Source organism: Pseudoliparis swirei, chromosome 8 (genome assembly GCF_029220125.1).
Source record: "Pseudoliparis swirei isolate HS2019 ecotype Mariana Trench chromosome 8, NWPU_hadal_v1, whole genome shotgun sequence".
NCBI lineage: Eukaryota > Metazoa > Chordata > Actinopteri > Perciformes > Liparidae > Pseudoliparis > Pseudoliparis swirei.
Window position 1 is genome coordinate 18137796 of NC_079395.1, and position 26744 is coordinate 18164539.

Genomic DNA, 26744 nt, shown 5'->3' on the forward strand with positions numbered 1-26744 from the left:
AGACGTCCTGTCACCTCTCAGTCATTCAGCTGTTTGTGGGGGTCTGCGTGGTGCAGGAGTGGACGGCTCCACCAAAATGGATTCCTCGGCTTTGTGAGGCTCCCGTCTATAAATATACGCCGGAGTGACTGACGCTCACGGACAGCTGCAGCCACTGGCCGGCCAACCCTTACGGAGACCAGCCACAGCGACCGGAGCAGCCGTGTGCACGCTGTCAGTCCGGCTCCGTTGTGAGTAGCGTGCCCACAAATACCCGACCGGGACGAGGAGACGGAACAAAATGGCTGCGCAGACCATAGACCCGGTGGAGCAGCCTCGCATGTACCAACAGACTCTCCTTCAGGACGGACTTTGTGACCTCTTGGAGAACGACAAGTTCGTGGACTGTGTCCTCCAAATTCAGGACCAGAAGTTCCCGTGCCACCGCTTGGTTCTGGCCGCCAGCAGCCCCTTCTTCAAGGCCATGTTCCTGTCCGACCTGGAGGAGAGCAAGAAGCACGAGATCGTCCTTAAAGACGTGGAGCCGGGCGTAATGGGGATGATCCTGCGCTACCTGTACACCTCGGAGATTAATCTGACAGAACAGAACGTCCAGGACATCTTCATGGTTGCCAACATATACCAGATCCCCTCCATCTTCTCGGTATGTGTGTCCTACCTCCAAGAGAAGCTGGTGCTGGGAAACTGCTTGGCCATCTTCCGGTTGGGTCTGCTGCTGGATTGCCCCAGGCTTGCTCTGATCGCCAGAGACTTCATCTGCGAGCGCTACAAGGTCATCATCAGGGACCAGGACTTCCTGCAGCTGGGCCCGAGCGAGCTGGCCATCATCATCACCTTAGACGCCCTCAACATTGAACGTGAGGAGCAGGTGTTTGAGTCCCTGATGGACTGGGTCAGACATGACGAGACGAACCGAGTCAAGGACCTGCCAGAGCTGCTGCACTGCATCCGTTTCAGGCTCATACCTTTGGATTACTTCAAGGAGAAAGTGGAGCATCACCAGTACCTGCAGTCCAGCCCGGACATCAAGAAGGAGCTGGATCTCGTCAAGGATGCTCACAGGGGGCTTCTCCCAAAGCCCAGCAAGCACAGCAGTAGCAGGGCGGAGGGGGGAGAAGGAAGTGAGGAGGAGGACGAGGAGGACGAAGGGTACCTGCCGGGTATACTCAACAACAACCCTCGCTTTGGGATGTTTGAGCTGGAGCTGATACTTATGATCAGCGACACGGGGACTGTGGCCTATGACCCAGTGGGAAATGAATGCTTTGTGGTCTCCAAGTCAACAGAAATCCCCAAGAACCACTGCAGCCTGGTGACCAAGGAGAACCAGGTGTTTGTCGTTGGAGGACTTCTCTTCAACGAAGAGAACAAAGACGAGCCATTCAGCTCCTACTTCCTGCAGGTAGTGCGGCTCGACCCATCACCTCTTGCTCATGTCCTCTTCCCTTGCGCCTCTCATTCCTCGCATGTCATTGTTGTCGTCTCCAGTTTGACCCGGTGAGCTCAGAATGGTTGGGGATGCCCTCGCAACCCAACCCCCGCTGTCTGTTCGGCCTGACCGAAGATGAGAACTCCATCTTTGTTGTCGGAGGAAAGGAACTGAAGGAGGGCGAGCACGCCCTGGACTCAGTCATCATCTATGACAGACAGTAAGTGTGGATATCAAATGTAACATGGCAGCTGACGAGAGATTTGTTTTGTACTCATTATATTAATGAATGAAAACACTCCGCTATTGCAAGGGAAGTCGTCTCTGGAAATGCATCCTATTGAGAAATAATCAAGCCTCCTTTTACTGAAGCAATACGGTGTGAGAGGCAGTGCTTTGTGGTCAATAATGGCTGCTTCAAGGGTGTTGTTAGGCCAGACGCGCAGTCAGGTTTCTCTTCGCACCAGTTGGTGAAGCAGTTCATTGCCCACTTCGTTTGGCCGACTGTGTTTTTTCCGTTGCGCAACATTTCATAGGTCTCCCTTTCTTTCTTCTTTGTGTGCGCATGACGTGTACCTGAAGTATCCTCTTCGGCTAACCACTCATCTAAAGTCATTCCCCCCAAAATATCAAAGTTCACACGAAACATGTTTGTAACTGTCAAGCTAACGGTCGCGCAAAATCTACTGTTATTCTTACTTTGGGTGCGCACTGATATGGAACGCTCAGATAAATGTAAACAGCTGTGACATTATGGCTGATTAAAGTAGACCTCGTGACTCACTCTCAACCAATCAGAATGCTTGATTTCATCTACCCATCTTATAAATAGCCAGTAATCCACTCACAGTCACAATTAAGGCATTTAACACTGCACATTTGCATAGATATTGATATCAAATGTTACATGAAAGCAGCTTTATGACCAATTATTGGTTTGATTAGTCAAAGAAAAATTTTAAATCACCCAATTTGGAGACACGTGGTTTTGCTAGGTTGAGTGTGTCGATTCACGAGCATCATTCATGATAACGTAACAGCTTCTTTTTGGGTACGCAGGTCATTCAAATGGGGAGAGTCGGACCCTCTGCCGTATCAAGTGTATGGCCATGGGACCGTGTCACACAAAGGTCAAGTCTACGTCATTGGAGGAAAATCTGAAAGCAAGTATGTTGTCACTCGATTAAACTTCATGATTGTATTTTTATCTGTGGCTCCATTTAGAAATACCTGCATGAAATGTTACAGTTGATGACGGTGCCATCATGTTGCCAACACTTTAAGGAATTATAATGTATTCCTTATTGCTCCACATCTAATTGTGTAACAGCATCACATTGAATATCACTGAGTTTAAATAAGACACAAACCAATCAATATGTAAAGGGATAATCCAGTGATTTAGTATTGTATTTGTTGATATTTGGGGGGAATCACAATAGAAAGACGATTAAGGCAAACATCTTCAGAATGAGTCTCCAAAAAGGCGGTATCCTACACTTCCCATCATGCAACTCAACAGCATCTTTCATTGGACCCGACCTGCCTCCTAAATAACCCCTTTTTAAAAAAACTCCACATACAGTTTATGACATCCTCGAGGCCTTTCCAGGGTTATTTTATTATCCCACTCCAGAGCCCCTTTAACACACCGTACCACATGTGTCATGCAGGAAATGCTTGAAGAGAGTCTGTGTCTACAACCCCACGAAGTTCGAGTGGAAGGACCTGGCTCCCCTGAAGACGGCCCGCTCCCTGTTTGGCATCACTGTCCACCAAGACCAGATCTTCGTGGTGACGGGGGTCACAGACGTGGGCCTCACCAGCTCCGTGGAGGTCTACGACATCGCCAACAACAAGTGAGACTACTGTTTTATTCATCAGCCTACTTAATCTCCCGTGAGGTGAATCGTCCGTCCACAGTAGTGAAGCTGACTCGAACAGCAGGTCAACAGGTTATAGAATAGCACTTATTTGACCCCATCAAAACCATGTGTGTGTGTGTGTGTGTGTCCAGGTGGTCTGAGTTCACAGAGTTCCCTCAGGAGCGCAGCTCCCTCAATCTGCTCTCCATGGGAGGTTTCCTGTACGCTGTGGGGGGCTTTGCCATGGTGCCCAGTGAAACCAGTGAGGAGCCCGTCCCAACAGAGATGATGGACATCTGGAGGTGAGAGCCCCCCCCCCCCCATCCACCAGCCTACCTCTTCAATACACCGGATGAGAGATTATAATGTGATTTTTAGGTTTTATTCTCCAAGTAAGGTTGAATGTTGTAATGTTTGAAGTGAACATATTTGAATAATATTAACATCAAAGAGAAATCAGATTAAGATGAAATCTTCATCTCATAGACTTTGCCCAAAAGGTTCAATGAATAAGAATAAATCAGGTTGTATTGTCATTTTTAACAAATCCCACCAATGACTAAAAAACAACTATTAATTGATCCTAACATGCATTATCTTGGTGTATCGTGTCCCTCTGTGAGCAGGAAGCTCCTTTCATACTCACACAAGCACCAAATGTGCATCCGCAGCTGAAAACAGATCCCCGAAATGCCACTATTATCTCCTGTTTTAGTCCTCTCTTCTAAAAACTACAATGCCCATCTGTTTTAGGAGATTAATGAGTATTTCTAGAGAGTAAAACAAACATTATAATGAACTGTTTTAAGGATTTCAATCTTTAGTGGGAACAGCGCTTGGGGAGTGCCACAGTCAAGGTAAAGCATTGGGAGAGAGGTCCGTTCACAAATAGGAAATGAGAGATAAAAAATAGATTCATAATATTTTATCAATGCTGGCTACATCCCAGTAAGGTGCTCCAGTTCCAGGGTGCTGGTGTTGAGCGTGTTGGCTCAATCGTACTGGCACAGAATGGATTTCAGCCATAATTATTGCATGCCATCGTATCATCTTTTAAGGGTACCACACGCTGATATGTATATATATATATTTAAATGTCTCCCACAGATACGATGAGCCCGACCAGTGCTGGAATGGGATTTTGCGAGAGATCAGCTACGCAGAGGGATGCACTATTCTTCCAGTGCGCCTCAATCCTCTGCGCCTCACCAAGTTATAACCAAACTGAACTGTTGGCGATGCCGAGAGGTTAACGGCGTGGAAGTGAACAAGTGAACTAGTTGTGGACATTGGCCCCAAATTGGCTTCAGCGTAGAGAATGTTTGAATTTGGTTTAACCGCAGAGGAAGATACACAAAACGACATCAATTACAATCTCACAGCAAATTAGAGTTTAAAAACAGGCAAAATGTTGATTTACATTGTCTTTACATCACATTGTACTTTTGTTTTATCTTTTTTGTGACATTATTTCATAAAATTCCTTTCTGCTTTTTGCTTCATTTAAAGCAGAAATAAAGGAAACGGTTGAAGGTATCGCTGTAAGCGGCGCGTCTCACTCTAAGCTGCAGCGACACAGTGCAAATGGTTTTATTCATCCTGTACAAGACACACAGTATTCACACACAATGTACAAATCAGAGACGAGTTAGGAACGTTTAAATGTAAACATCGATTTCCAGTTACAGTACACTCGGTACACCTGAGCACTACACAGTATTCAACAGAGAATAACAACTCTCATGCATGGTGTCATTGAACTTAGCTAACTAGATAATAGATCAATCTCTTTGAGTTTCCTGCCAACGTGTTCACGATGACAACATGTTCACATTCTTAGTTCAGCCTGTTAATAAGTACGATACTCCGAGTGCAGCAGAGGCTGATGAGAATGTTGTTAGTTGTGCAGTCACTAGTCAGAAATCTATTGACTGAAGTTAATGAATGTCTGTCAAATAAAACAAAACAAGCCATCTTGTTGATGATGGAAACTTTGAGCAGTTGGTGGTGCTAGATTAATAAATCAGAAGATCATAAAAGTCATTAAGAATCCTCCTCTGGGGACAATAAATGTCTTTACAGGATCTCATGTAAATACATCCTTTTAGTCAGATATTTCCTCCCGGACCAAAGCATCAACAGACATGCAGCTGGCATTAAACCGTGTGGCACAATAACAATATTCACATTTATTAAAATCCGTGAGCATAGAAAAGATCAGAATAGAAAAAGCTCACAATGCAATGCAGTGGGATTAATTGTCCGTGCAAATCCACGGCAACGGGAGTGAAGCAATGTGGCCACATATTTACTCACATGTCGTGTATTGTGGACTAATAATGGAACACATCTGGTCCATTAGTGGCTGAAGCAGTAAAAAAAAAAAAAAGGAGAGTCTTTGGAGTGCCTGTGCACTCAGACAAAACTAAAAGCCTTTGTAATCTGAGCTATGTTTCACAAGCGGGATCTTTAGACGCTCCTCTGGAATGTTATCCGGCGGCAATTCATCAGAGTGTATGCCCCCCCCCCCCCGTGTAAAACTGTCCCTGCCAGGAGACGGGCGTCCCGGACGTCGGTCCTCCTCTGTGACGACTGGCATTAGCGTCGTTACCGTTGGACCCCTTAGCAACACGGGCCATTAGGTTGAGTGAGATCATCAGATTGGAAAACGCTGGCCACGAGCTCCATTGCACTTTAATTCACATAGTGGCCATGAAGGTCTTCGCCTCCACGTGATGAAAGACTCTGTTTATGATAATCTGAGCACTGATTTTCTTACAGCTAGCCAGTTGGAGGGTTGAGTACAAACCTATCTGTTCGCCTGTATGAAATGCTCCGTTTAAGGAAATCAATTCTTCCCTTTTTAAGGAAATCATTCAACCCATTTTCTAAACAGTTTCCAGACGCTCTTCCCGCCCCTTGCAAGGAAAAAACACTGGTCGCTTGTCTTTCTTTTTTCTTTCAAAGGTTATGGATAACAATGAACAAATATTAGCGTCAGTACTAAAATGTCACATTAACCTCCAGTAACCAATATTGACTGCAAATGCAGCATCGAGTGTGCGTACAATACACGACCCAGATGATAGAAAACAGCGGGGGGGGGGTGTGAAGCGCCCATGTGCTTCAGATGGCCGAGAGGTGCTCCTGGCACTCCGACGCCCGGCGGGTGCCGGGGCTGCATTTGGTCAACATGGTGATCTGGGTGCTGAAGTTGTTGGCGTTGCTGCCGATGGAGGGCTGCTGGTACTTGTTGTCCGCGCCCAGGAACCTCTGCAGCATCCATCTGCGCCACTTACGCTTAATCTCCGCCTGTACCTACAAGAAGAGACGACAGGGTGGACAAACAGGATGAAGAGGACTGGGGGGGCGCTGAGAGGACGGGGACTGCAAATTAGATTTAGGGACGTAAAAGAACAAATAAAAGAGGTTTTTTTTGTATCTACTTACCTCGCCGTTCAGGAAGCAGTACAAGACTGCAACGACAAAACCCTGAAGAAGAAAGAAGGAGATCAAACTTATCCCATGATGAAAAAAAGGAAAACAAATACCAATGCGATAGCGCAGCTGGGGAAACCGTCAAAATGCTTGTGTCTGAATAATGACGGTAAGATTAGGACTTCAACTTCAGGCACAGGCGGAAGGTTTATCATTCAGATGTCTGGGAAATGTTCCCAGGAGTTATCATTCTGAGCTAAATCAGTTACAGTTTAAGAATACTTTCCATCGCTTGGTTTCCATCCCTGCGCTTGGCTCTCAGCGTTCATATTCAATACCCAGTAAATCAGCGGCCTCGTTATTCAAGCACATCAAATTAAACATGTCAGCTAAACAAACCGCTGACTTGCTGTCCCCGGGCTGTTTTCATGAACCATCTATTTTTCTATCTGTTGCCATGTTTGTGATACAAATATTGACCGAAAACACAAGACCCAGCCACGACTGATTACGCACGCATCATAAAGTAGTGCCGCTTCTGTCTGACATTTAGGAAGCTGACAGACTGCTAACTTACCTGAAATGACCCCAGAATGAGGTCAAACACCATCCTCACGTGTGGGTGGATGTGGTCTGGGATGAAGGCGAAAATGATGTAGTTTATGCCAAACAGTGGTATCAACAGCAGAGTGGATTTAACCAGCCTCCTAAAAAAAGAAAAAAAGAAAAATGAAAAGAGAGTTCAAGAACAACACAACGGCAGAAAGTAATTTATTCAGTGTCAACTAAATAATGCAACGCATGCTTTGACGGAGATGCTGTGTGCTCTTAAAAACCTACGAATAGTGATTGGATTCCTTTCTTCCGATGTCGGGGCAATTCATCTTCTGTCGTAAAATTCGGATTATACAGATGAAGAGGAAGCAGTTCACCTGCCGAGAGTGAGCGGAAGGCCGATTGATGCGATTGCATTTTAAAGGAGCTGCGTATGAAATGCGACTCATGAAAGTTGGCGTCGCGGGTGACTCACGAGTATGGTGACCAGAATAGGTGTTTTGATGATCCACCACGGGCTGTCGTTGATTATCTCCCAGCATCTGTCGGGAGAGATGAGAGAGAGAGAATACAAACAAATTCTCCCGAAATAAAAGAATTAATTAAATTTGAACAAACCCGAAAGAAGGATTTGATTAAAATCCCTCTTGTAAACGTTCATGGCTCAAATATTTGGCTAACAGTCCAGAAGCTTAAAGATGCTCTAGCTAAAATCCGCTTTACTAGGACTTTAAACTGAACTACAAAGGCGGAGAGCGGTACAGTTCTTTCAACGCTCTCGTCCATTTGAACCAATGAACTAGTAGATCATAATACATGTCGTTGCCAATGTGAGATTCAGTATCTTAACTGTGTATTCCAGGCGAGCCCGGTGTGTGCTAACTCACTCTGCTATGCTAGGCCAGTTACCCTTTAGCTTAGCGCTGGTAACTTGCGTCTGCTTCATGTATGTGGGATAGCATATGTTTATGTGGGATACCATATTGAATTACCATCATTTCAGATTATCAAAAAGCATTTTTCAGTTACAAGAAACGGGTCGGAGAAAGTGGGTAAATGTATCGTTAGCTCATGCTAGCTGTCCCTCACTAGCTAGCTTAAACATGTTTGTTGTCCTCTTCATTTTAGGAAATTACACATTCCTGACCCATACTTTAATTAGTATTATATTGTTGGAGCTATTTATTTGATATTAGTATTTAGTTATTTTATTAATTTTAAGTAGTATTGTTTAATCATTCAGGGTGTTTGCTTAGGTAGGTTTAGATGTTTTGATATATTAGAATAGGTCTTTTTTTTAATGTTTTTTTTTTGTTTAGTTTAATTTGTTGTTATTGTTGTTTAGATATATTTAGTCTTTTCATTGTTCATTTGTTCGCTAATTTGGTAACACTGGGCATCTGTGGTTATATGTAGGAGTAGGCAGGTACAGGACCAGCATGCCTATGGTAGGCCGATGGTTTTCATCAGAATTAGAAGTTCTTTTGTTCTTTTGTTTTGTTTGTTTGTTTTGTTTGGTTAAATAAATGATCAGAAAAACATAATCCTGAATGGATAATGCTTTCTTTTGGCTGCGTTAACCACAAACCCCACGGAGCGTCGGTGGCAATTTGATTTATGTTTGTTTTTGATTTATTAGACACATGGCCACTACAGCAAGTACATTTCATTTTGAATAATAATGTAGAAATATGCACATTGTTGCTTTGAAAGATAGTGTAGCCATGGAATTCTAAAGGCGTACGACTTTGCATGTTGCAGATGAATAGCTCACCGGCACAGACCTCCACTGAGACTAACTATGTTGGTAGGGAAATGTGTCTTGCTTAAAGCCGTTGTACTGATAAGTAACAATAATAAACAAGATTAGAGTGAAGAAAAATTATGAACTCACCCAGGATCATTTAAATAAGCCTTTGTGATCCCCCATGCTGAGATAAAGATGGCTGGAGCGCCTGCAAAGAATAAACATAAACATAATTTGTTGTAAATTATTTAAACATCAAAATGATTTGTTTCAGTGAGAAACTATTAATTAGGCAATGTGTCCCGTTTTCAAACAAACACCCAACTGACTCAACACCACCAGGTACGACGGTGAGCCTTGAGCATGTGTACGCTGGTAATCTTTTGGATGATTTCATAGCGATATTACATTTTGGTTATGCCCATCATTTGTAACTGGATTCATATGTGCTCTGTGCCAATATTGGCTCATCCTAGGTATCTGCCGTTAAAGTCAAAGGCTTGTTTCCATTTCATTGCCAGCAGACAAAACATGTCTGGACTATTTATAGAGTTACTTTATTGCCGTGATGGGGAAAAAAGGACAACAGAAATTTGGGGAATGATTGTTGACTATACATTTTAAAGGCAAATAACATTCAAATTCTCGGACTAAAATAGGTCTTTGAAAGAGGAAAATGTAAAATAATGTAATGTATTCTCTAAAAGAGCATTCCTGTTGCCAAAGTTAGCTTTCCAATCAGGATATAAAGAGTTCAAGTCAAGTCTAAATTGACAGACGTCTCAGTTCGGGGTAGAATTATTTTTATTCACATACCTGTATGAATTCGCTAAATGAGCTATGTCCCATGAAGAGCATCAAAAGCATGGCAGGACATTTAGATGGCGTTATAACAGGGGAGCGGAGTGGCAGCTGCCTGCTGCTGCGAGTCTAAAACTGGCAGCCAGACTCATCCATGTGCAGATGGAAGAGGCCCATCTTCTCCATCTGCACGTATACTAACCTCTCTTGTGAATTTACATATTATCATGTGTGTTGTGGCTGTTGCAGGTAAGACAAAACACAGCCCGACGGACCTCTCTTGATGAGTTTCTGACAACTGGATGGACCCAATCTGCCTGTGAATGAGCCTGAATTCATGAACGTACGTTATCGTGGCTGGTACGTACCCCAACCGATCAGGATGTACCACCAGAAGTACTTCCTCTCAGAGAAGAAGGAAACGGCTAACAGAGTGTGGAGATAGAGGCCCTCCACCAGCAACCAGAAGTAACTCGCCATGACCCCGTACTGGAAGAAGACCACCACTGCCTTGCAGCCCACCTGCAGGAGAACCAGGATGTCAGTGGCTGATTGCAAGTGGATTCAGATTAATGCAATCACATTACACTTCAAGCGGTGAAGACCAATCAAGCTGCCAGTGGATGAGGCTGCACAGAGAAGGGTTTTAGTAAATGAAATGAGTATTAATTACTCACTTAGGAGAAAACATTGGGTTCAACTTGACAAGTCAATCTTCAGCAGCAGCATTGAGGAAGCAGTCATTATCACAATTCATATGAGCATGATTAAACTAGACAGAATTCTCTAATGTCCACTAGACTAATTCAATCTGCACTAAAAGTGCATTTGAGATTCATGTTGATATTCTATGTCTAGAGCCCCTCACATAGGCTACCACGGGAAGATGGGTAGCTGTTTTACACATACAACACTAAATTAGCTTAAAGTGTCGCTGACACTAAGACAAAGTAAACAACGACTGTTGGCATAAAAAAATACCATAGACATGTATTAGTGAGGCCACACTCTTTAAGTTTCTTCTATATCTATATCAACCAACAATTGTTTCTCGTGTAAGTTTTCCAACTCTTTAGTTGAAGTCTCAAACGTCAACATTGTTCCGCGCTCTCTGCCCTGTTGAGGCGAAGACGCCACCTCAAGGCAGGGCCGGAGTGGGGCCACTTTTCAGCCCGGGAATTTCAGGCTCAAGACCAGCCCACTTTTTTCATGGTAGTGGAAATTGGATAAATGAAGCAACAGTTCAGCTCTTACTATCCTGTAGTTCTTTTATTAATACCATGGTACAACAAATAATGTAACGGTTAAATACAACAATAATAATCCACTTAAGATGAGAAGTTAACAAAAAATATGCACAACATAAAAAAAGGCAGAAGGGCGTAGCAGGGGTGTCAGACTCAGATTAGGCAGTAGGCCAGATTTGTTGGAGTGAGACCTCATGGGGGCCGTCATGGTCATTGTCATGGTCATTGGCATGGTCATCATTTTTCTGCATGAGTATTATATAGTGGTGATTTACTCCTTTACTACACCCACTTCTGAGCAAACAATGCATATTGGTTCACCAAGTACTGTCATATATACTGCTCTTTCTTAGAATAGATAACTTTAAATCATATAGTTTCCTCTGTTATCCTCTCTACCTGTCCCTGTCGTCATGGCCTCCTCATTGCAAATGTCGGGCTCATCATTTTCAGCAGGAGACTGTCTTATCTGCTGCTCCGAAGCTACAAAGAAAAATTAAGAGTCATATTACTGCATACTTCAATATCAATAGTATATATCAATATTTGCATAATATTTGCAAAGTCTATGGATCGCCATATTTTGGGTGATATAAAAAGGCTAATATTTTAATTCAATTTAATATTTTGCTTGGGAATAGGTTGACAACGCTACAATGATATTAATCAAGGCTACAACGTTAGCCGAATAGTTATGTTGCTAATCATTCGGCCTTTGTCTCTCTTTACCAGTTGCCACCATGGACGGATTAAGAAACCACGGGCCCCTGGGCCTGGACATGTCAAGGCCCCGCCCGCCACACGAAAAAGAAAAGAAAAACACAATTTTAAATATACTTTTTTTAATTTAACATCGCTAACAAAACAGTCCGTATGGAACAACGATACCGGAGCTGAGCAGACAACATAACGCAAATTATATGACCATGACATGAATGACTTAAGCCTAGCATATACCGGCTATGGCGCATCGTGTCATATCATCATATCAATACAAAGTTAATAACAGCTACTTCACGCAGAGGCTCTGGCTTAGGGGCCCCCTGAGCTCAGGGGCCCCTGGTGCCGGTAGGCTCGTTCGGTAATCCATCCTCAGTAGGACTATTGGGGCCTTGTTACTGACATGAATGACTTAAGCCTAGCATATACCGGCTACGGCGCATCGTGTCATATCATCATATTCATATCAATACAATGTTAATCACAGCGACGTCACGCGCGGAGGCTCAGGCCCAGGGGCCCCCTGAGCTCATGGGCCCCTGGGCCTGGGCCCGGTAGGCCCGTTGGTTAATCCATCCCTGGTTGCCACTTGTGTTTATCCTCTTGAAAATAAATCTGTAAGCTTGGCACATTTGGCAGCATCCTCCTCCAATGCCTTTATTTTTTTCAACCTGGCTTTTTCAGCCCCTCCTGCCCTCTTCCTCCCTGACGCGTATCGCTGCGGTCAGGCCGGCCCAGCTATCCGTAGCTGAGAGAACTTTTTGGAAAAGACGGCTAAGGACCGAACCAACTCTATTATTTGGGAGGGGTGAACTTCCTCGCACGGTAACCCGTGCAGAGGCTGCGGTGTCAGAATGCGGAACATGTGTAGCCCACTTTAAGAGAAGATGGACTAACGTGACAAATGTCAACAAATAAAATTCTCGACCGGCCCAGAAGTGAAGCGGCCCACCGGGAACTCTCCCGATTCTCCCGATTACCCACCCCGGGCCTGCCTCAAGGTGTCCAGGATTTACAGTGGTTCTCAAACTGTGGGGCACGCCCCTCTAGTGGGCGCAGGAGGAAATGCAGAAACACCTTTATTGAGAACTATCACACATAAAAGTCGATCTCCGTGAGATCGACTTTTCTGCTGTTGCCCTTCAAAACAAAAGCTTAACATTGAGCATGAATTGAGACTTTATTGCCAAATATTTGAACTTGTTGTGTTTCGTTCACAGGTTGCACTATTGTTATTATCTTGAGAAGATACTCAGTGCAAAACAGGTTCATTGTAGTCCTAGTAAGCTATTTATTTGCCAGTGGGCTTTTTTGCACAAATATAACTTTATTTGCATTGTTCTAACAAAGTGATTCCACTTTTGGTTTACTAAATGGATTTATTTGTCGAGTCACAAAATGTGATTTCAATAAAAAGTCAACATAGATCATGTTGTTGTGTCGGTGAGGCATGAACATGTTTCTTCCTCCAAAGTGGGGCGTGACAGAAAGAGTTTGAGAACCACTGACTTAGAGGAAGGTGTTTAGGTGTGTATTTAAGGCAAATAAAACCTGAACAATCTATTCTTCAAAATCCAGTAGGACACCATCCATGTCTAATACATATGGAATTTGGTGAGGAATTTGTCTTCCCACGAATGTCAATCTAATTCTGAATGCATTTTTAAAAAATCTGGTTTCACTGTGGCTGTTTATACAATATACACATTTTCCCAGACCGAGTAGTGTCCTTCATGACTAGTAAACTGATCTCGTTGTGTACAATCATTTCCTTTTGAATGCGCTGCATGCTTCACAACTTTAGTTTTAGTTCAGGGACAGTTGAGAGGACCAGCAGCTGTGTTTGGATCAGGCAATCTGTGTACCCTGAGGGGGAAATAACTAAAGTCAGCCATTAACAATCAGCACTTAGAGATATAAAGCAGGTGATTTACAGTCTGCTGGTCTAATCCTCGGTGGTAATTCAGCAGTTAATTCAGTGGTTAATTTAGCGGGAGCAAGACCTGAGAAAACACTACTGATGTCAGCGTCTTGATCAATCTAATAACTAGAATGGGCACTCGGTAGAGCTCATACCTTCGCATATCACAAGATTGGGCATTGAATTATGAACATGTTGGCATTAGTTGCATGCCAATTGGATAGAAATTGACCGTGCTATGGTAAAAAAAAGATGTTGACCTTTTCATGACCTTGACCTTTGACCCGATCGATCCCAAAATCGAATCAAATGGTCCCCGGATAATAACCAATCATCCCACCAAATTTCATGTGATTCAAGAATATTGTGACATTTTCATGACCTTGACCTTGACCTTTGACCCGATCAATCCCAAAATCTAATCAATTGTTCCCCGGATAATAACCAATCATCCCACCAAATTTCATGCGATTCGGTTTAATACTTTTTGACTTATGCGAATAACACGCACGCACGCACGCATACAAATACACGGTGATCAAAACATAACCTTCCGCATTTTCAATGCGAAGGTAACAATAACCTGGCTTTATTGTATGGAACTGTGCCTGATCCAGTGGCTTATCCTACGCCTTACTTCTTTTTGACGTTGTCGCCATGTTGATGTTGTCGAGATAAAGTGGGCAAATCTAGCTATCAGAACTCCAAATGTGGTTTATTGACAACGCTCTCTTCAGTTCGGGCCTAATGTTCAGCAAACAGGAACTCTCACAGGATCCGGCTAGACAGATGAATTAGGAGACGTCGTTTCATGAGTGGAAGAAACTTGGCAAACACGGCTGCACCCACAGGTTGTGTACACTCAGAGACAAATGTCAGTGAATAATTGAATACAGGCAGTTTGCTGAAGCTTATAGAAACATAAACTAACAGCCGCTCATCAGATGGACGAGTTAACTTGATCAACGATGCAGGACTTTTGATGACGCAGGGAAGAAAATCAATAAAATGTTCGGGTTCGCAAATAGAATAAATTGTTCTCGAGCGAGATGAGTTTACTCACAGGTGACTGGCAATTGTCTGTCTCCCCGATGTCATACAGAACCACGTCCTTGATGAAAACGGCCACCGCTTTCAGCATGAAAGACACAAACAGGTGCATGTGGATGTAATTCCTTGTGCAGTGCAGCTTCCTGCAGAATAGGACAAATCAACGGTTAGATGATTTAAATCAAGCAGGCAAAGCAGCGAGCACAACTCTCTCGATTCATTTCCCCTCTAAATGAAAAAATTCAAATGAGCTGTTTACGTGACCAATCCAACAAAAACCATCTGATTAAGTCTGTGTTCATGGCACCAAAGCATGCAATCAGAATAAATGTCGAGGAAATATCCACCAGTTAATTCAGACGTAATTTCCAGTGAAATATATATTCATCCTGCAGAAAAGAGTGTGAAGGATCATTGACATTTAGCACAGAGGTAAACTAGACCAAAACAGGTTTGGAGGTTTGTTTTTGCAGAGAAAATGTCTCTCGTGTAAATCCTCTCTTCTGGGTGTTCTCAAACAAATGCCTTCCCGGTGAGCTTATCATTCTGGGTGAATTTCATGAACCCGTCAAGCCATCCCAGCCGGACGGGTGCGATGACACACAGCAGCGACCAGCTGTCTGAAAACGGCGTCCGCAGTCGAACGTAAACAGCATACGCTCTTCACATCCTGTGTCACTGCTGGAAAGTCCAAACCACTGGCTTTCGATAACCCCGAGGTGTAAACACGTCCCATGTTGTTTAGGCACACACAAACACTCCAGATGTGAAAACACATCCAACTGAACAGACTGGCTTGCTTAATAGAAGCCACACACACACACACACACACACACACCAGCCACTTAAACTTCTTATTGATTAGTGCAGTGTCATGCCAACATTTGCGCTCATTTTCTTCTCTCTGCAACCCCAGGTCAAAAGGGAGCAGCTGTGAGCAACAGCAGCCCGTCTAAGTGGTTTGACTTTATGGCTCATCGCTTTATTTAACAACTGTCGCAACGTCAGATAATCTCAAATCTGAACGTCACGTCTCACAAAACCGGGCAGAGCCACATTACGGTGTGTGAAAAACACTGTAACACCTCTATAAAATGCAGGAAGTGGGGGTTTAATCACTCTAAATGATGGAAAAAGAGGTGTTTGATGGTCTTCACGCGGTGACATTAAGTAGCATTTTGATGGATCTCCTTACCGGAAGAGACACAGAATGATGATGGCGATCGACAGAGAAATGAGGGACACGCTGTGACCGATGGTGTAACCCCCTTTGATAGCGTCGAAGAACTCTCCCTGCAAAGAGACATTCAGTAAAGCTCATCTGGGTTTGACATCCAATATGAAGTCTCAGCACCAGCACATGGGGCCACAAGAGTTGCCATACCGACGTATTATCATCCACGGTGTTGTTGGGATTGTATCCGCAGTCCATTATGTAAGAGTTGATGCTGATTGGGGTCCAGCCACCCTCAGTGCAGGACTTTGACAGGTTACCTGATGAGCAGAGGGACAGAGGATAGAGAGAATATTCAACAGAACTGTTACAACAACTCATTGCTGTGGTGGATTTAGTTTGATTCAACCAGAATTCATTATTTATATAATATAACAATTATAATATTGTGTGTGTGTGTTGGGGGAGGGGGACTGTATGAGCCACAAGCAAACCTTTACATTTACTCTCACTTCATTATGTTACACTGAGATGTATGTGTCTCGCTGGAATACTCCCAAAGACCAAAGGGAAATGGGAGGAATGGCTGAAGGGGAACGGTCGTCCCACCGGCTCAGACGTGCCGGGGCGGTTCCCGAGTGTATTGGCCTCCATGTGCTGATGAATGACTCTCAGGCTGCACACACAGACGGAGGCCAGCAGAGATACTTCTACTCTGGTCAGCTCATAGGGGCAGAGGTGAAAGACCCAAGTGCATTATGGGACGATAAAGAGAGGAGAGGGCATTTTCATCTGAGAGGAGATTAGTAGGAGACAGTACAGCATAGTACAACAGACTAGCCCACTAGAGTACAGTACTCTAGTAAAGTACAGTAAACTATACTTTACAAGAGTACAGTACTGTAGACTAGAGCTCACTGAGGTACAGTACAGAAAACTAGAGCTCAACACAGTAGAGTAGAGGAGATCTCACTAGAGTACAGTACAGTATTGTAAAATAGAGCTCACTAGATTACAGTACAGTACAGTAAAATAGAGCTCACTAGATTACAGTACAGTATTGTAAACTAGAGCTCACTAGAGTACAGTATTGTAAAATAGAGCTCACTAGAGTACAGTACAGTATTGTAAACTAGAGCTCACTAGATTACAGTACAGTATTATAAAATAGACCCCACTAGAGTACAGTATTGAAAACTAGAGCTCACTAGATTACAGTACAGTATTGTAAAATAGAGCTCACTAGAGTACAGTACAGTATTGTAAAATAGAGCTCACTAGAGTACAGTATTGTAAAATAGAGCTCACTAGAGTACAGTACAGTATTGTAAACTAGAGCTCACTAGAGTACAGTACAGTATTATAATATAGACCCCACTAGAGTACAGTATTGTAAAATAGAGCACAGTACAGTAAAATACATTAGAGTTTAGCCGAAACAAGTAAAGATATGTATAACTATGTTGAGTGAAGAAGGCTACAGCTCTTTAGGTCAGGGCTCAGCAGAGGTTATTAGAGTAGAGCATAGTAGAGCTCTGCAGAGTGAGATCAGTAGAGTTCAGTAGAATAGAACCGAGTAGAGCTCTACAGTAGAGCCATTCTAGTCTTCTCAGGAGTACATGAGAGAGTAAAGAGGAGGGTAGAGTTCTACAATAGAGTACAGTTGGGTACAGCTCAGTAGACTAGAGTAGACCTCTTAGGTAGAGTAGAGCCCTGAGGCTTGAGGAGGCTAGAGTTCTGTACAGTACGCTGAGCTCAGTGTAGAAAAGACGAGTTCTGTGGAACAAGATGATTGATTGGGACTCGCTCATTCATGTACCGGAACCCCTCCTCTGTTATCCTTCCTACCCGTTCTACTCACACCCAGCACCTTGTCACAGGAGGCCTCTGGAACTGTCAGTCAGCCAACCGCAAGGCCGACTTCATCTCTGGCTTTGCTGTGGAGCAGTCGCTTGACTTCCTGGCTCTCACTGAGACCTGGATCACAGCAGACAACACGTCTACCCCGGCTGCTCTCTCCTCTGCCTTCTCCTTCAGCCACACACCCAGACCCTCTGGTCGGGTGGAGGTACAGGTTACTCATCTCACCCACATGGTGTTTCGCCAGCTTCCACTCTTTATCCCACTTAGTAATGAGTTTCTCGAGGGGACCGTTACTCATCCGGTTCAACTTCACATTATTGTTCTCACCGTCCCCTGGTTCTTTGGGAGATTTCTGGGCCCTCCTATCGAACTTCTCGAACACGCCCCCTCATCCTTCTGGGTGACTTTAACATCCAGACAGAGGAGTCATATGATCACTTACTCTTACAGTCTTACATTAACCTCTCACTCAGTCCCTCCTCCTACTCACAAAGCCGGCAACCACCTTGACTACATTTTCACAAGAAACTGCTCTACCTCTAACCTCACTGTGACTCCTCTCCATGTCTCTGACCACTCCTTCATCTCTTACTCTCTCGCTCTCTGGTACTGACAACCCACCCATATCTACAGACTCTGCACCTGTACGCCGCAACATTCGCACCCTCTGCCCTCCTCTCTGGCCTCCTCTGTCCTATCTGCTCTCCCTCAACTGACTGCTTCTCACTCATGCAGCCTAACTCTGCCGCAGACACTCTCCTCTCTTCCCTGTCTTCATCTCTTGATTCTCTTTGGCCTTTTAAGACACGACCGTTCGGAAATCCTCTCCGGCTCCGTGGTTGTCGGACTCGGTGCCGCGCCGAGAGCCACCCTGCGGCGGAAAGAAAATGGCGCAATCGAATCAAGCGGAAGACTTGCTCTTCTATCAATCTCTCTCTCCTCCTTCTCTTCCTCTATCTCTGCAGCCAAAAGCTCGTTCTACCTGACCAAAATTCAGTCTTCCTTCTCTAACCCCAAAAACTCTTCTCTATCTTTTCCAACCTCCTTGATCCCCTGTCCCCTCCTCCTTCCACCCTTTTGCCGATCCACTTTGTCGACTACTTTACAAACAAGATAGACGACATACGCTCCTCCTTTACTAATCCATCTTCTATCACCTCACCAACACTAACTTCTTCATCCCCTTTCCTCTTTCACCCCTTGTCTCCCAATCAAGTTCTTAGCTTGGTGACCTCCGCCCGACCGACCACCTGCGCCCTTGACCCCGTCCGTCTCCCATTCTCCAGGCTATTGCTCCTGACCTTCTGACCTTCCTCACCCATCTTATTAACAGCTCACTCTCAACTGGTTGTTTCCCAACTCTCTGAAGGAGGCGAGTCAACCCTCTCCTGAAGCCATCTGAAGTCAGCAACTACAGACCGGCTCTTCTTCCTTTTCTCTCCAAAACTCTGGAGCGAGCTATCTTGAGCCAAGTGTCCTCCTATCTCCACAGTAACAACCTTCTTGACCCTCACCAGTCTGGATTCAAGGGCCACTCGACAGACTGCCCTCCTGGCTGTCTCTGAGCAGCTTCACACTGCTAGAGTAGCCTCTCTGTCCTTATCCTTCTCGACCTTTCTGCAGCATTTGACACCGTGAACCACCAGATCCTTATCTCTTCTCTTCAGGACCTGGGATCTCAGGCACTGCACTCGCTCTTTTCTCTTCCTACCTTAAAGACCGCACCTACCGGGTAACTTGGAGAGGATCTGTGTCTGATCCTTGTCCTTTCACTACTGGGGTTCCTCAAGGCTCCGTCCTGGGTCCCCTCCTCTTCTCTCTGTACACAAATTCTCTCGGCTCTGTCATTCGTTCGCATGGCTTCTCCTATCATAGCTATGCTGATGACACCCAACTGATCTTCTCGTTTCCACCGTCCGAAACACAGGTGGCGGCACGAATCTCTGCCTGTCTGACTGACATCTCTCAGTGGATGTCTGCTCACCACCTGAAGATTAACCCTGACAAGACTGAGCTACTATTCCTTCCAGGGAAAGGCCCCACCCACGACCTGACTATCACCTCAAACAGCTCTGTGTTGGAGCCTACCCTGACTGACAGGAACATGGGAGTGACACTCGACAGTCAACTCTCCCTGAGCCAACATCACTGCGACGACGTTCCTGTAGGTACATGCTGCACAACATCAGGAGAATACGGCCTCTTCTTACTCAGAAGGCGGCGCAGGTTCTGATCCAGGCTCTGGTCATTTCACGCCTTGACTACTGCAACTCCCTCCTGGCTGGTCTACCTGCTAAGGCCATCCGACCTCTGCAGCTCATCCAGAATGCAGCAGCTCGACTGGTCTTCAGCCTCCCGAAATTCACCCACACCACACCACTCCTCCGCTCTCTTCACTGGTTACCGGTGCTCTAGACGGATCGGGCCCCGTCTACATCCGGGATATGGTCACACCGTACACCCCGGCACGTTCGCTCCGCTCGGCAACAGCCAATCGACTTGTGACTACTGCACCTCGAGCTAATCACTCGAAATCCAGACTGTTTGCTGTCCTGGCTCCTCAGTGGTGGAACGAGCTCCCCACTGACATCAGGACAGCAGGAAGTCTCTACATCTTCCGTCGGAGACTGAAAACACACCTTTTCCGACTATATCTGGATTAAAACACAGATTAGCACTTCAGTGGCACTTAGATAGCACTTACTTATGGTACTTTTGTAGTTCGACTATGTTGAGGAAATGTTACTTCCTGTATTCTTGTTGTTCTTAGTTTGTACTCTAGGTTGAAATGCACTTATTGTAAGTCGCTTTGGATAAATGACATGTAATGTAATGTAATTGATTGAATGAATGGATACAGAAACCAATGAAAACAGTTCAAAGAGACGTTGCCATGGCATCGAGGTTCATCTCATCTCATCTCATGTGTTCTTCTCATGTAACCTTTAATTGAGGCTGAAATACTTCTGCATATCAAAAGAACATTTTACCATTGGCATGTGTGTATGTTGGACAAATATGACATTGAAAATATATTTTCCTTAATAACAAGAAGAAAATGTGTCAATGTTCAGATGGGACAATAATCCTTATTTAGATTTAGAAACCCGTTCTAACAATACACATGAAGCACGTCTAATCCTGGAACCAGCAGTAAGAAGCCCAGATGGTCTACTCAGTCACTTATTGTCTATTTCCTTGTATCCTCTCCTGTCAATAAGGAAAAGGGAGCCAAAAAAAAAAGAATCCTTGCACTGAATGCTGTTGTAGAATCTAAATGTGGGACATTCCTCACATTTCCCCATCGTATCGCTCCGCGGCCACTATCGAATCCAGACCGAGCGTGGAGATGATCAACAATCCAAAGTCTTAAAATGTTTTGGCATTAAAATATGGTCAGCTCACAAATACCTGAGCAGAGAAAATGGAGGCTTAGCTTCCTCCAACAGCATGACAGGACACAAAAGAGGAGATAAGCCCTTGCTGTTTCAGCCCATGCCACCTCTGGATTTGGCTTGTTTGAGGGATTGACAGAAGAATGCTTTCATCTTCCCCAAAAACACGACGGCACGGATGTTCAGTGTCATGCACGACAACAAGGAGCGCTCACACGAGTTAATCACCCTCATCATCATAACGGCTGTTCTGTCAATGTTGTACGTAAAATGCTTTATCTTTCCTAATTATATCTTGGATTAAGATTCACATCAGCATGCCGAGATCAGCTTCAGCTCAGAATGAATATACAGTGGGTACGGAAAGTCCTCAGACCCCTTTGAATGTTTCACTCAGTTTCTCTTTTTTAATAAATTAGCAACAATTTGCACATTTCTGTTTTTTTCTGTCAAGATGGGGTGCTGAGTGTACATTAATGAGAAATAAAATGAACTTTTTTTATTTTAGCAAACGGCTGCAATGAAACAAAGAGTGTAACATTTTAAAGGGGTCTGAATACTTTCCGTACCCACTGCATTATGGTGGCATGGAGGTGAAGCCAGTTACAGCCAGGCACTCTGTCATTCTCTGCTTACATAAAGGGTGAGTCTTGTGTGTGTTATTAAAAGAGATGAATGACTGTGTGTGTGTGTGTGTGTGTGTGTGTGTGTGTGTGTGTGTGCGTAAGACATATGCCTTCTCGGTAAAGAGTTCATGAGAATGGCAAACTCTATCTCAACTAAATTTACGACCTGCATCTCCGCGGCGCCGCGTTTCGTAATGCTTGCTTTTGTGCGTGAGGCTTTTTGTGTGTTTGTTTTACGCTGCACCACCTTCACAAGAAGGACAACCTCCTGATAGTTGTACATCATGTTCTTCTGACTTCTCAGGATTCTGAAAACCTTTTTCAATATAAAATTAACTAGAACGGGCACTCGGTAGAGCGCATACCTTCGCATATCACAAGATTGGGCATTGAATTATGAACATTTTGGCATTAGTTGCATGCCAATTGGATAGAAATTGACCGCGCTATGGTAAAAAGAAGATGTTGACCTTTTCATGACCTTGACCTTGACCTTTGACCCGATCAATCCCAAAATCTAATCAAATGGTCCCCGGATAATAACCAATCATCCCACAAAATTTCATGCGATTCGGTTTAATACTTTTTGAGTAATGCGAATAACACACATACAAATAAATAAATAAATACATGGCGATCAAAACATTACCTTCCGCATTTTCAATGCAAAGGTAATTAATTGCGAAAAGCACAGCAGTCAAGCTACAAAAACAAGGTTGTTTTTCTTAGTTCCTGCAACTCTCATATTTCTGACCCGACTGCAACAGTAATTTACAATGCACAGAATCCCAGACTGTTCATCATCATCATCTCATCAAGTCTCCCTTACGTGACCTGAGAGCAGAGCGGGATTAACCATGAGACCTGCACCTTTTCTTTGATTTACTGCATAACTAATGTCATGCCATGTCGGTGAAATATACCTCTTCTGCCTTTGACCCTACCAATCTGGTGATTCCTCATGTTTCCCTTCTCTTTTCCCTGGAGGGCTCTCCTATACGGGGGGGTCACACTATCCCCCATCTGGGTCACATCACGGCTTCCCAGAAAACCCCTCTCCTCCGCACCGAGCCTTCACAAGCTGACGATAAATCCTCGGTTTGAGCCCCTCTCATGTACGAAATATGACGGGGAAGAAATACTTTCTGGATTACTGGAGCAGGAACCCCCTCCATCTGCACAGAGGCGCTCTGGTATGTAGAAGCTTTAGAGTTTAACGTTTCCTCTCTAAAACTTTGTTTTGGTACCCGGCTGTTATCTGCTCAATGCTACACTGTGCTAAATGCTACCATGCCACCATGCTACTGTAGCTGGTCACCAACGTTGTATGTGTGTTGTGCAGGAATTATACAGTTGCTTTATTACTGCTTTTCTTTTGGAAAAAGCTGCCAGCCTCGGCTTAAATGAAGGAGAGAATCTGTGGCAGAGAAAACTAAAACAGTATGCGCTAAAAAGGGCTAGAAGAGCTAAAAAGGGCAAAAAGAGCTAAAAAAACAGCTTTGTAGAACTGAATAACTGCCAAGTTTGCATAATTCTGTGGCTTTGTCCCGACTACTGACACATGGTCTACACATAGCGTAATCCTTTGTTACAATAAAATATATATGAGAAGTAGCTCGTAGCAGCTCATCAAAGAACTTTAGGCTCACTGGGCTTTTAACGCTAATTACCAGATGCGTCCATAGATTTCTCAAGGGATTAAAGTTGAAATTGAGGCCTGTCTGCCAGCTGCATACAAATGTGTAACTCCACTGAGGAAACTCGGGTGGTAATTAACGGAGATGTACGGGAAACTGTAGGAACACGCTGCAATTCAGCCGATAAGTCCTCAAGAGAGTGGCTCCTATTTTTACTTCGACAACTGCCTCCCGTGAGGCTTCTACCAGATTAAAGGAAGACACATAAACAGAACGTGTCTTTGATGCGTTAGATGGGAAGTTGTTTGTGCTCAGCGTGTGTTTTCCGTTTTCCTGTGTTCTTCGTGATATATGAGTGGGAGGAAAGATAAACCAGGTGCTCACGGGCCTGAGTGGCATCATCAGTACCAGTAGACGAGCCTCTGTGATGCTGCTCTTTGCAATTCCTCTTTCTGGTCTCAGATGCTTCTCTGTCATTCTTTTAAATATGTCGGTAACATTTCTACTTCCTCCATGATCCACCGCCAATAACCACCGTGAATAATAATGGGTACTTTACGTTGAGCATTATCTAAAAGCTCATTGGCTTATTTGTTTATTTAAAAATGAATCTTTCTTTTTACACCTTTATAGTCTTGACTTCCCCGCCCACTTCCTTTACTCTCACTTACTTTAACACACATACACACATACACACATTCATGCACTATGTAAACCAAAATCTCACTTGTGGAAACGCCCCCGGAGAAGTAGAAGAGGTATTTTGGGCAGGGGATGGTGACCACCTCTCCAACATCAGCACTCGGCCAGCAGGTGATCTTGTCCCACGTTCCGTTGCAACCTGAGAGAGAGAGAGAGAGAGAGGCCAAAAAAAGGTGTGTTCTAGATGGTCAAACATGGAAACGCCACATGCACCGAGATAACAACATCGAGCAGCTGATTATTGAAGCTTGTATGTCCGAAGCGGTTGCGAGACGTCTCCAGTCCGGTCACAGCAACCTGCCACCTCGGGGGAAGGTGGAGCACGGGAGTTCCCATGGCTGCCAAAATGTGTTCTGGAGTCAGCTGTGGTTACAGCCCCGGGTCCATAACAGTTAACCTGAGTTAGCCTGAGTTAACCTGAGTTAACCTGAGTTAACCTGAGTCAACCTGAGTCAACCTGAGTTAGAGGAGGACCTGACTAATGAAACAGCTCCTTCTCAGTTCACCAGCTTGATATTTGCATCACCACCCAGAGGCTTAGGCAGCATTTACCTTTAATTGAAGCACAATGAAATCTACACCTTCAAAAGATAATGAGTTTGTAATTACTTTTCTTTTCAAGATATGAAAGTAACCAGAGTCTCTTGATACATGCGGGTAGGATCGAGGAGGTTTCTATTAACAAAGGAAAAGGCAATAGAGGTTCAACAAAGCACGAATATCTCCCCGTGGAACCGTATTAGTGCTGCGTGCTGCGAGGAGCAACACGCCACTTATACACGTGTAAATACAACTTCGGCTACAATGAATTGAAACCAACAAATCGGCTAAGTGAGTTCCACGAGTTGCACATTGTTGTTTGCTGTTTGCAAAAGCATTTAATATAAAAAAGTAAGGTGCCAACCATTAGATGGAAAACAGTGTTCAGCCGAGCGAGGTGTGAACGCCAGAGGGGAGATGTTGTTGTGCCACTTCGATCAGAAGCTACTTGTGGATTAGGAAAATTCTGAATGAACATAGTAGGCAAGAAGAATATACACACACACACACACACACACCACATACCTGTCGTCTTGTTCTCAATCTGAGCCTCACACAGGTCCCTCTCCTTGTCTATCTCCTTCACCATGTCACACATCTGGCTGTGCACTGAACACGCCTGCAGAGGGGAACATTTCACACACCTTCATCTGCATACCTCTGCACAGTGGCACCTCGATACGCTCCGGTCGTTTGTCTATTCGTGACACGTTATGAGCCGAGCTCCAGCCCGACCCGGGCCACCATTAATCTCTCCACCCCGGCACACACGGCGGACACTACATCAATCTTTTGACTGTCATTAAACCATCGCATTCCCTCATATTTGCATGGGAGGGGATTTTGGAAGACGGGTTCAACTTCGAAGCTGAATCCACAAGGGTTCACCTCCAGAGAATGTGCGGGGCCACATGATGTATTGGCTCTTATAAGTCTCCTCTTTGTGGGCATTAATCAGACTGGTATACGGGGCTATTATTAGCCATATGACTCCATACTTCGCCCAGGGGGCACCTCTGCACTAGGATCTGAGAATGTGCTGTCAGTGATGGATCAGCGCTGCTTTAAGCAGTGTATGTTGGAGTATCAGGAGAAAACTTCCCGCGCTCCATCATCGGATGATCATCGTTTCCACTCTCCACCTCCAACACTAACAACCCGTATCTTCCTTCGCTTCATGTTTAGACACAGCGGCACTGAAACAACTCTCCTGAGGGCTCTTGATCTCCAAGTTCCAGCATGAATCACACATTATCCTCTGCAGGAGACAGTGGGGGGTGAGGAGGCTGTGGAGGCCGGAGGGTACAGAGGCCGACAGAGGAGGTCACCGCTGTTGGGAGACTTTGTGACTTCTCCCGGTGAACCATGGTGGTGGAAAGAGGTCAGCCGCGGCATGAAAACACGTAAATGTCACTGAAAACACGCTCAGTCTGGCCGACGTGCCAAATGTCATTTCAAAATGTTTTTTGCCTGAGGGTGTTGACACACAAAGCAGAGGGAACCCCTGGCTGGAGGGAGAAGGAGGAGAACAGGGCTCGAATTAAGGGAGAGAATTCATTCTTTGTTTATTTTTTAACTAGCTTAAATTGTAATATTATTTGTTCTGACATTTCTTTAAATAACACAATAATACAATAAAGTGCAATTCGTTGGTACACCTTTACTACCTTAATCCTCCTACACCGCGTCCCTCCACACGTTTAATGTATGCATTTAACTGGCACATGAGGTGTGCCCCGTATCCGAAACTGGTGGAGGCGCGCGCGCGCCAACGCTCTTCTTGGTGGATCTATACGCGAACCACGGACGCGCGTTGAGGACGAGCCCCGGTGGAGTCATGAGGAGTCAGAAGAGTGTCGCAAAGAGACTCACGGGTTGCAGCAGCGCGCAGGAGAGAAGGATGAGCACGCGGCTGGGAGCCGCGAGCAACATGTCCGTGTAGTCGAGGCTTTGAAGAAGAAGAAAAGAAAGACGAGAAGATTTTAAGATGATATCAAACAAAAACAAGTGAAGGAGTGGTAATCCTGCGCAGGT

At 44.6% G+C, this 26744-nt stretch overlaps 2 protein-coding genes across 3 annotated transcripts; one reads left to right on the forward strand and one right to left on the reverse strand.

The window, feature by feature from the left end:
* LOC130197638 (kelch-like protein 40a) lies at positions 1-5291 on the forward strand. The gene is made up of 6 exons (XM_056420404.1): positions 1-1402; positions 1489-1649; positions 2489-2596; positions 3103-3288; positions 3447-3596; positions 4402-5291. The coding sequence occupies exons 1-6, from the start codon at positions 281-283 to the stop codon at positions 4511-4513; spliced, it is 1839 nt and encodes a 612-aa protein (XP_056276379.1). The 5' UTR covers positions 1-280; the 3' UTR covers positions 4514-5291.
* LOC130197639 (vasoactive intestinal polypeptide receptor-like) lies at positions 4869-26744 on the reverse strand. Of its 2 annotated transcripts, none has more exons than XM_056420405.1 (13): positions 26583-26744; positions 25236-25329; positions 24196-24309; positions 16158-16267; positions 15969-16066; positions 14787-14916; positions 10204-10357; positions 9182-9242; positions 7763-7829; positions 7573-7664; positions 7310-7439; positions 6745-6786; positions 4869-6612 (listed from the first exon to the last, which is right to left on the reverse strand). In XM_056420405.1, exons 1-13 carry the CDS (start codon positions 26640-26642, stop codon positions 6421-6423), a joined length of 1344 nt encoding a protein of 447 aa, XP_056276380.1. In that variant the 5' UTR covers positions 26643-26744; the 3' UTR covers positions 4869-6420. The 2 variants fall into 2 exon arrangements, with proteins under 2 accessions (XP_056276380.1, XP_056276382.1); XM_056420407.1 differs by having other exon boundaries at positions 25236-26218.

Excerpts from the sequence above, each read along its gene's own strand:
- LOC130197638 (XM_056420404.1), top strand. The coding sequence starts at position 281 with ATGGCTGCGCAGACCATAGACCCGGTGGAGCAGCCTCGCATGTACCAA. Across the intron at positions 1,403-1,488 it reads TCAGCTCCTACTTCCTGCAG|TTTGACCCGGTGAGCTCAGA; the intron begins GTAGTGCGGCTC and ends TGTCGTCTCCAG. Across the intron at positions 3,597-4,401 it reads GAGATGATGGACATCTGGAG|ATACGATGAGCCCGACCAGT; the intron begins GTGAGAGCCCCC and ends TGTCTCCCACAG.
- LOC130197639 (XM_056420405.1), bottom strand. The coding sequence starts at position 26,642 with ATGTTGCTCGCGGCTCCCAGCCGCGTGCTCATCCTTCTCTCCTGCGCG. Across the intron at positions 10,358-14,786 it reads CAGACAATTGCCAGTCACCT|GTGGGCTGCAAGGCAGTGGT; the intron begins GTGAGTAAACTC and ends GTTCTCCTGCAG. Across the intron at positions 9,243-10,203 it reads GTACATCCTGATCGGTTGGG|GCGCTCCAGCCATCTTTATC; the intron begins GTACGTACCAGC and ends TATTCTTTGCAG.